Source organism: Anguilla rostrata, chromosome 11 (assembly GCF_018555375.3).
Source record: "Anguilla rostrata isolate EN2019 chromosome 11, ASM1855537v3, whole genome shotgun sequence".
In the NCBI taxonomy this organism is placed as follows: domain Eukaryota; kingdom Metazoa; phylum Chordata; class Actinopteri; order Anguilliformes; family Anguillidae; genus Anguilla; species Anguilla rostrata.
In genome coordinates this window covers 383,857-393,969 of record NC_057943.1, presented here as the reverse complement: position 1 = coordinate 393,969, position 10,113 = coordinate 383,857, and the positions used below count along the sequence as shown (strand labels likewise).

Below are 10,113 nucleotides of genomic sequence, written 5' to 3'. Positions count from 1 at the left end.
ACACACACACACACACACACATTATACACACACACACTAAAGGGTTGCACGGCTGATTGGTAAAAATGGAAACGCAATGTTACTTACGCAATGACGCTTTTCTCCAAATGACCAATAGCAGCACATCCTCCTCCACAGTCAGTGTTGGGCGCCAAATCATTTAAAACAAGCCGGACATCATCATAGTAAATCCTAATTTGTCACTGTGCACTGGTGCATAAACCCAAAGGAAGCATTATTTTGTGGTAAGAAGTGGTCTTCAGAAATGTTATATTGCAAACTAGCAAACAGTGTGTTAATGTATCCAGAAATTAAGCTCAACTGGGTAGAGACTTGCTAAGCTTATCTAGCAGGTTTAGCTTAAATAGTGAAGTATCAATGATACAGTGTTGTAACTGCAAATAATAAATATTTCAAGCATTCTGAATGAGCACTCCATCATGAGTATTACACATTCCCATCGTGCATATATAACAGTACTGTTGCCTCAGACATGTTAACAAAGCTTACATGTGCTTTTTAAAAGTAAATTTCCCCTCACATAACTTCCGCCCCCTGTTATCTTGTGAGTGCTGTGAGCCTGGCAAACCATGGCGTATAAAATTATTTGCCATGCCACCCATTACCCTATAAAATAACACGTTAAAGGTGAAATGTGTAGCAGTCACACATACTGGGACTGGGATTCACTGGTGTTCCATACCACTGAACTGAAGAATATTGGATATGAAACAGCTGTGAGGTCATACTGTAGCTGCTAATCACAGCCATACACAGTGCATATGAGAGAGATGGGCACTAGGGGGCAGTATGGGTAGAATTACAGTTTTCTCTCATTCAACATGGTTTCAGTGGCACAGCTGGTGAAATTACAACAAATGGAAGAGATGCCCCACTGTAAAAAAATAAAAATAAAAATAAACGTCAAAAAGTAATTTTCTGGATTTTCAGGTTTATTGACTATTAATACTTAATAAACATTATAAAAAAGATCAATTTAAATCAGTTTCTCAAACATGATTTATAAACTGAACCCTAACCGGTTTGTCAGTGCAGATTGCAGCTGTTACACTGCCGTGCTTTTCTGTCTCTCAGAAAAAAAACCTGAGCTGCAGACACAGTCCTGATGTCCCTCTGCTGAGAGAGAGCGGGAGAGGAGAGAGGGACTGAGGGAGAGGTGGAGAGGAGAAGAGTGACTGAGGGAGAGGTGTAGAGGAGAAGAGTGACTGAGGGAGAGGTGGAGAGGAGAAGAGTGACTGAGGGAGAGGTGTAGAGGAGAAGAGTGACTGAGGGAGAGGTGGAGAGGAGGAGAGAGTGAGAGAGGGAGAGGAGGAGGGGGAGAGAGAGAGAGGGAGAGAGGTAGAGAGAAGGATAGAGAGGTGAGAGAGGAGGTAGAGTCAGAGGGAAGAATATAGAGACTAAGGGAGAGGTGGAGGGAAGAACAGAGAGACTGAGTAAGAGGTAGAGAGGAGGGAGAGGGACTGAGGGAGAGGTGGAGAGGAGGAGACACGGGTAGAGAGGAGGAGAGAGAGGGAGATGCTGAAGGAGAGAGAGGTGGAGAGAGGAAGAGCTGGAGAGTCATTTCAACGGGGTCATTCCACGCTGCCTTGGCCATATAGGTCATACTCGCGGAACAGGATGTAGTCCTTGAGGCTTGTGGGTAACGGCAGGAAGCTGATGAACACAGGAGCTCTGAACCGCCGCCGGCCCAAGCAGTCCCGGATCCTCAGCCGACAGAGATGCTTCAGACTGCGAACACTCCCTGCAGCAGGACACTACGGGGTTAAAGCAGCGAACACTCCCTGCAGCAGGACACTACGGGGTTAAAGCAGCGAACACTCCCTGCAGCAGGACACTATGGGGTTAAAGCAGCGAACACTCCCTGCAGCAGGACACTACAGGGTTAAATCAGAGTCCTACGCCACCTTAATCCTGTCATTCTCATCCTAAATCCTAATTCATCACCTCCATTCATAGCTGGTATTCCTGAATAAAACGTTTACCCCTGATGTACTCCTATATATACATGATATTTCCAGTCACATTTTCATGGACACAGTCCTCAAATTTATGGTTAAGGTGCAAAAATGCATATTTACTGTACCCAAAGTTATGGTGATGTAATATGTTTAAAATAGGGTTCATTCACACCAAGGAGGAGTACAACCAAAGATCGAGGTCAGCGGCAGATGTGACAGATCACCTTGGATGTGACTGATCTCGGGCCACTGCTTCTGATCCACAAGGACAGCTTTCAGTTTGGAGCAAAATGTCACGTGATCAACGTAGTCCAGCAGGATGCGGACGACCGGAGCAGCGAAGTCCTTCAGCCAGGAAACGGTGATGACCTCACAGAACTGCGGCAGAGAGCAGCACTGTCAGACCTGGGCTCCGGCTCTCAATGTTCATTAAATATACTCATCTTTTTAATCTAATCTTCCAAGATTTAGGGGAAATAAATACAGATGTAATTTAGGATCAAAAAGAACAATTAGATTAAATAAATAAATAGATTAAATTGTGCTTATTCTGCTTATTTAGGCCTCTCTTTATACACTGTTGTTTCTGTTCATTGAAATTATATTATTCTATTTATGCTTTGGCAATAAAAACATTCATTTATCAGAGAGAAAGAGAGAGTGAGGTTGAGAGAGAGAGAGAGAGAGAGAGAAAGAGAGAGAGCGCACAGCAGACTCACCAGCATGTCTCTGATGGTGGAGTTGCCCCAGCCCTCATAGTCCTGGGGCACATGGGAGCCGTTGCCGTAGGGACAGTGGAAGCAGCGCTGGGCGTCGTAGCCGTGGTTGAGCAGCATGCGGAGCAGGACCTGGTCCTTCATGGCGTACTGCAGGGCGGAGGGGAAGTGGGTGGTGTTGATGCGGGAGTAGTAGTTGACGTTGGCGCCGTGGCGCAGCAGCATGTGGATGAGCTCGTAGTTGCCCAAGTGCAGCGCCACCTGCAGGCAGGTGACGGGGTCCTGGTTGGGCATCGCGCCCGCCTCCAGGAGTAGCCTGCAGGACCGCACGTCGCTGCTGCTCACGGCGAAGTACAGGGCCGACTTGCGCTCATCGTCATAGTTACGTCGCACGCGCGGGTGTAGCATGTAGTTGACGTCATAGCCGGCGTTCAGCAGGAGCTCAATGCATTGTGGGTAGCCGCCGTCCGCTGCTGAATGCAGCGGACTGATCCCACTCTCCTTCACCGCGTCCCGTCTCGTCACAGGGATCAAACGCTCCAGCGCTCTGGGGGGGGGGCAGGTACAGGTAGGGTACAAGTACAGGTACAGGTTCGATTACAGATTTGGGGTACAGGTATGTGTATGGTTGGTGTTACATGTATTTCATGTTTCCACAATTTATACAATAAATTAGAAATCTAGCTCTCATTCCAGAAACTAAGTGTGTTAGGGTTAGGGTTTGCATCATCACAGAAAACAGCCTGTAGCATGACTGCAACAGCCTGCAGTGTGACAGTAAGAGCCTGTAGATGGGACTGCAGTGTAAGTGTAACAGTCTGTAGTGTGAGTGTAGCAGTCTGTAGTGTGAGTGTAACAGCCTGTAGTGGGACTGCAGTGTAAGTGTAACAGTCTGTAGTGAGACTGTAGCAGTCAGTAGTGTGAGTGTAGCAGTCTGTAGTGTGAGTGTAGCCGTCTGTAGTGTGAGTGTAACAGCCTGTAGTGGGACTGCAGTGTAAGTGTAACAGTCTGTAGTGAGACTGTAGCAGTCAGTAGTGTGAGTGTAGTGTGAGTGTAACAGTCTGTAGTGTGAGTGTAACAGCCTGTAGTGTGAGTGTAGTGTGAGTGTAACAGCCTGTAGTGTGAGTGTAGTGTGAGTGTAACAGTCTGTAGTGTGAGAGTAACAGCCTGTAGTGTGAGTGTAACAGCCTGTAGTGTGAGTGTAGTATGAGTGTAACAGTCTGTAGTGGGAGTGTAACAGCCTGTAGTGTGAGTGTAACAGTCTGCAGTGTGAGTGTAACAGTCTGTAGTGTGAGAGTAACAGCCTGTAGTGTGAGTGTAACAGCCTGTAGTGTGAGTGTAGTGTGAGTGTAACAGTCTGTAGTGTGAGAGTACCAGCCTGTAGTGTGAGTGTAACAGCCTGTAGTGTGAGTGTAACAGTCAGTAGTGTGAGTGTAACCGCCTGTAGTGTGAGTGTAGCCGTCTGTAGTGTGAGTGTAGTGTGAGTGTAACAGTCTGTAGTGAGATTGTAGCAGTCAGTAGTGTGAGTGTAGTGTAAGTGTAACAGTCTGTAGTGTGAGAGTAACAGCCTGTAGTGTGAGTGTAACAGCCTGTAGTGGGACTGCAGTGTAAGTGTAACAGTCTGTAGTGAGACTGTAGCAGTCAGTAGTGTGAGTGTAACAGTCTGCAGTGTGAGTGTAACAGCCTGTCGTGTGAGTGTAGTGTGAGTGTAACAGTCTGTAGTGTGAGAGTAACAGCCTGTAGTGTGAGTGTAACAGCCTGTAGTGTGAGTGTAGTATGAGTGTAACAGTCTGTAGTGTGAGAGTAACAGCCTGTAGTGTGAGTGTAACAGCCTGTAGTGTGAGTGTAGTGTGACTGTAACAGTCAGTAGTGTGAGTGTAGTGTGAGTGTAACAGTCTGTAGTGTGAGTGGAGTGTGAGTGTAACAGCCTGTAGTGTGAGTGTAACAGTCTGTAGTGTGAGTGTAGTGTGACTGTAACAGCCTGTAGTGTGAGTGTAGTGTGAGTGTAACAGTCTGTAGTGTGGGTGTAGTGTGACTGTAACAGTCAGTAGTGTGAGTGTAGTGTGAATGTAACAGTCGGCAGTGTGAGTGTAACAGTCTGCAGTGTGAGTGTAACAGTCTGTAGTTTGAGAGTAACAGCCTGTAGTGTGAGTGTAGTGTGACTGTAACAGTCAGTAGTGTGAGTGTAGTGTGAGTGTAACAGCCTGCAGTGTGAGTGTAACATTCAGTAGTGTGAGTGTAACAGTCTGTAGTGTGAGTGTAGTGTGACTGTAACAGTCAGTAGTGTGAGTGTAGTGTGAGTGTAACAGCCTGCAGTGTGAGTGTAACAGACAGTAGTGTGAGTGTAACAGTCTGTAGTGTGAGTGTAGTGTGACTGTAACAGTCAGTAGTGTGAGTGTAGTGTGACTGTAACAGTCAGTAGTGTGAGTGTAGTGTGAGTGTAACAGTCTGCAGTGTGAGTGTAACAGCCTGTAGTGTGAGTGTAACAGTCTGTAGTGTGAGTGTAGTGTGACTGTAACAGTCAGTAGTGTGAGTGTAGTGTGAATGTAACAGTCTGCAGTGTGAGTGTAGCAGCCTGCAGTGTGAGTGTAACAGTCTGTAGTGTGAGTGTAGTATGACTGTAACAGTCAGTAGTGTGAGTGTAGTGTGAGTGTAACAGCCTGTAGTGTGAGTGTAACAGCCTGCAGTGTGAGTGTAACAGCCTGTAATGTGAGTGTAACAGTCAGTAGTGTGAGTGTAACAGTCAGTAGTGTGAGTGTAGTGTGAGTGTAACAGTCAGTAGTGTGAGTGTAGTGTGGGTGTAACAGTCTGCAGTGTGAGTGTAACAGCCTGCAGTGTGAGTGTAACAGTCAGTAGTGTGAGTGTAGTGTGACTATAACAGTCAGTAGTGTGAGTGTAGTGTGAGTGTAACAGCCTGCAGTGTGAGTGTAACAGTGACAGTGCGCAGTGAGCTCACAGCTGGTGCCCGCGGTGTGCGGCGCGGTGGATTGGCAGGTGGCCGGTGCGGTTGGGCATGTTGGCGTCAGCGCCGTACTCCAGCAGCAGGGTGATGATGTCGGGGTTTCCAGAACCGGCAGCTTCAAACAGTACAGAGGCCGAGTCCATGGCCTGAGAGTTCACCTGCGCACCTGAGAGAGAGAGAACACAGGGCTGAGAGTTCACCTGCGCACCTGAGAGAGAGAGAACACAGGGCTGAGTGTTCACTTGCGCACCTGAGAGAGAGAGAACACAGGGCTGAGAGTTCACCTGCACACCTGAGAGAGAGAGAGAACACAGGGCTGAGAGTTCACCTGCGCACATGAGAGAGAGAGAACACAGGGCTGAGAGTTCACCTGCGCACCTGAGAGAGAGAGAACACAGGGCTGAGAGTTCACCTGCACACCTGAGAGAGAGAGAGAACACAGGGCTGAGAGTTCACCTGCACACCTGAGAGAGAGAGAGAACACAGGGCTGAGAGTTCACCTGCGCACCTGAGAGAGAGAGAACACAGGCCTGAGAGTTCACCTGCGCACCTGAGAGAGAGAGAGAACACAGGGCTGAGAGTTCACCTGCACACCTGAGAGAGAGAGAGAACACAGGCCTGAGAGTTCACCTGCGCACCTGAGAGAGAGAGAACACAGGCCTGAGAGTTCACCTGCGCACCTGAGAGAGAGAGAACACAGGCCTGAGAGTTCACCTGCGCACCTGAGAGAGAGAGAGAACACAGGCCTGAGAGTTCACCTGCGCACCTGAGAGAGAGAGAGAACACAGGGCTGAGAGTTCACCTGCGCACCTGAGAGAGAGAGAGAACACAGGGCTGCAATGTCTCTCTCACACACACACACACATACTACACACACACACACACACACACACGCACACACACACACACACACGCACACACACACACACACAGGCACACGCACGTACACACGCAGACACACATACTACACACACACACACACACACACACGCTCACACACATACACTCTACACACTCACACACACATACTACACACACACACACACACACTCACACACATACACTCTACACACTCACACACACACACTACACACCACACACACACACACACACGCACACACACGCACACACACACACACCACCACACACACGCACGCACACACGCACACACACACACACCACACACACCACACACACACACACACACACACAACACACACACACACGCACACACACACACACACCACACACACACACGCACCACTCACACACACGCACACACACACACACACACACCAACACTCACACACGCACACACACACACCACACACACACCACAACACCACACACACACGCAGGCACACACACACACCACACACGCACACACACACGCACACACGCACACACGCACACACACACACACACGCACACACACACACGCACACACACACACACACACACACACACAAAACACGCACGCACACACACATGCACACACGCACACACACACGCACACACCTCTCTGCAGCAGTGTGTGTACCACGTTCAGGTGTGCGTTCTGGGCCGCGAGGCAGAGGGGGGTTCTGTTGTAGGCGCTGGGCGGGTCGGGCTGGGCACCGGACTGCAGCAGCAGGTGAACCAGGTTCTCCCGGCCCAGGTGTGCGGCCTCGTGGAGCGCGGTCCTCCGGTGCAGCCGCGCCCGGTTCGCATCCACTCCGAAGCTCAGCAGCAGCGAGGCTGTGTCATACTGATCGTTCTTTATGGCTGAGAGACAGGAAGTGACATAAGAGGAGAGACAGGAAATGAGACAGTTTGGAATATCGGTCTGTCCCTTTCATTGCAAAATCCTCCATGGCAAAGCATGCACACCCTCCAAAATGGAAGCAGCATTTGAGAAGACACCAGTGGGGAGAGAGACTGACCTGAGATCGGCGGAGAGAGAGTGAGACTGACCTGCAATCAGTGGGGATTAGAGACTGACCTGAGATCAGTGGGGAGAGCGACTGACCTGAGATCAGTGGGGGTTAGAGACTGACCTGAGATCAGTGGGGAGAGAGAGACTGACCTGAGATCAGTGGGGGTTAGCGACTGACCTGAGATCAGTGGGGAGAGAGACTGACCTGAGATCAGTGGGGAGAGACTGACCTGAGATCAGTGGGGAGAGAGAGAGACTGACCTGAGATCAGTGGGGAGAGAGAGAGAGACTGACCTGAGATCAGTGGGGAGAGAGAGAGACTGACCTGAGATCAGTGGGGAGTCCTCCTCCTCGTTGGGGGTGTTGGGGTCACAGCCGTTTTGCAGCAGGAAGGTGGCGTTGGCTGTGAGGCCACGCTCGACAGCGAGGAGGAGCGGCGTCTCCCCCCGAAGCGTGCGGCTCTGCCCTGCCCCCTGCTGGGTGGCTGGGAGGTGAGATCAATGGTCACAGGTCACAGGTCACAGGTCACAACTCAACACAAAGACTGAAAACTCAGATGGTCTGATTTAAAAAAAAAAAACTATTCTGCCATTTTACACTTCATTTCATAAATGTAATCAGAATTTTTATTTACCTGCTGAACGTTGCTCATTTTTTAACCCCTGAGCAGAATCTTTCAGACCTTGTGCCTGAGATTAATGGCCTGAGTGCAATGAATGGTCTGATTATCCCTCTCAATGGCAGGCTTCTGGAATGCTTTTTCTAAATTCTAAGTGTTCTAAAAATCCACTGATTGCAGTTACCAGCCGTGACTGTGACATCAGCATTAGAATGTTCAGTTAAAAACATTCCAATCACATAGGCCTACTTGTGACCTCACACCTTAAAGGGTTAACTGGGTTTCGGTGTTTAAGCTGTACCTGTGGACTGGGCCAGGCTCTGATGTCACACGCACCTGAGAAGGTGATCTGCAGGACGTTCCTGCTGGACTGGACTGCAGCCTCGTGCAGGGGGGTCCACCCTCGACTGTCTGTCTCTGCCCAGGCTTCACATCGATCACACAGCTCCGCAAGCGTCTCCACATCACCTGCAGCACAGGTGCATTAAACAGGCATCAGTTTCACCTGTGTGTTAAAAAGGCATCAGTTTCACCTGTGTGCTAAACAGGCAGCACAGTTTCACCTGTGTACTAAACAGGCAGCACAGTTCCACCTGTGCGTTAAACAGGCAGTACAGTTTCACCTGTGCATTAAACAGGCAGCATAGTTTCACCTGAGTGTTAAACAGTCAGCACAGTTTCACCTCTGTGCTAAACAGGCAGCACAGTTTCACCTCTGTGTTAAATAGGCAGCACAGTTTCACCTTCACAGGTTAGCATGTGTGTGTTAAACAGGCAGCACAGAGAAAGCACAGTCAGCACAGTTTCACACAGCTGGGCAAAACAGACATATTTATACACTCACCTGTCTTTATAGCTGTGAAGATCCTGTCAGTTGTCGTAGTAGCATCAGGGACGCTCTTGTGCTTGGTGGCAGCCCCCCCACCGTCCTCACGCTTGGTGAAGCCCAACAGGCTCTGCTCAATCACAAGCTGCGTCTCCACATCCTCGTCCCATTCCTCCCCCGAACTATCCATGCCCAGCACTGCACGAGGTCCACCAGGCCAGCAGGGGGTGCTGTGCTGAATTATCTCTGATCCTGCCCAAGACTGAGATAGGCTGCCTCGTCCAGAAAACAGTTAGTGGGTGCCTGCACAATTAGGATGATAGCTCTGTACATAAGCTACCTTACAATCTGAAAGACTGGTGTATCTGGCCAGCTGGCCTAGCCTGAGCTCTGTGCATTATGGAATAGTGAAGGATTCTGAACTAACACTGTTAACACTGATCCCTAAACCACTGGAGAAAGATTTCAGAACAGGCACCTGCAGACATTAGGCCGTAGGAACAAGGCAGACTGTAACGGCAGTACTTGAGTTATGTCCAAACCGTGCGCTAACCGTACTCTCAGCTCTGTCTGTCGCATTAATAACTCTCTGAAGTGCTGGGCTCCAGCAGGAGCATGTGAACGCAGAGCAGAGTATTAATAGCATCTGCGTTTGTTTACAGTGTCAGAGACGAGACAAGCGGACTGCACCCTAACCCTCACAGTCACTCATGAGTAAATAAACACACAGTTCTCTGGAATTCAGGACACAGACCTATGCTAGCTGCTGGGTCTGAGCGCTGATTTACCTGTTTTTACCTTCCGTCCCAGCAGAGTGGCTCTGGCTGGCCTCTGTGGTGCAGCAGGTGACCTGTTTCTCTGCAGGGCTATCCTCGTCCTGCACTGCTATAAATATCTGAGCAGCAGGGTGCCCCCCCACCTCAGAGCTTCACTGCACTCTGGGAAGCAGCAGCAGGCCGTGTCTCAGTCTCAGTGCTTCACTGCTCTCTGGGAGGGAGCAGTAGGTTGTCTCTCAGTCTCAGTGCTGCACTGCTATCTGGGAGGGAGCAGGGAGGTCATGCTCACCCATGCAGCTTTGTCTGGGTTCCACACTTTC

General features: G+C 49.6%; 1 protein-coding gene across 2 annotated transcripts; it reads right to left on the bottom strand.

Annotated features, from left to right (window-relative positions):
• Nucleotides 1–932: 932 nt before the first annotated feature.
• asb14b (ankyrin repeat and SOCS box containing 14b) lies at nt 933–10,040 on the bottom strand. Of its 2 annotated transcripts, none has more exons than XM_064300352.1 (9): nt 9,806–10,040; nt 9,036–9,320; nt 8,528–8,659; nt 7,898–8,056; nt 7,176–7,421; nt 5,652–5,823; nt 2,699–3,242; nt 2,204–2,357; nt 933–1,762 (listed from the first exon to the last, which is right to left on the bottom strand). In XM_064300352.1, the coding sequence occupies exons 2-9, from the start codon at nt 9,205–9,207 to the stop codon at nt 1,593–1,595; spliced, it is 1,749 nt and encodes a 582-aa protein (XP_064156422.1). In that variant the 5' UTR covers nt 9,208–9,320; nt 9,806–10,040; the 3' UTR covers nt 933–1,592. The 2 variants fall into 2 exon arrangements, with proteins under 2 accessions (XP_064156422.1, XP_064156423.1); XM_064300353.1 differs by having other exon boundaries at nt 9,816–10,040.
• Between the last annotated feature and the right edge of the window lie 73 nt (nt 10,041–10,113).

What these genes read in the sequence shown, in the direction of transcription:
- asb14b (XM_064300352.1), bottom strand. Translation starts at nt 9,207, where the DNA reads ATGGATAGTTCGGGGGAGGAATGGGACGAGGATGTGGAGACGCAGCTT. An exon ending in GGACTCCCCACTGATCTCAG is followed by an intron (nt 7,422 to 7,897) that starts GTCAGTCTCTCT and finishes CCTGTCTCTCAG; the next exon opens with CCATAAAGAACGATCAGTAT. An exon ending in CGAGATCAGTCACATCCAAG is followed by an intron (nt 1,763 to 2,203) that starts GTGATCTGTCAC and finishes GTCCTGCTGCAG; the next exon opens with GGAGTGTTCGCAGTCTGAAG.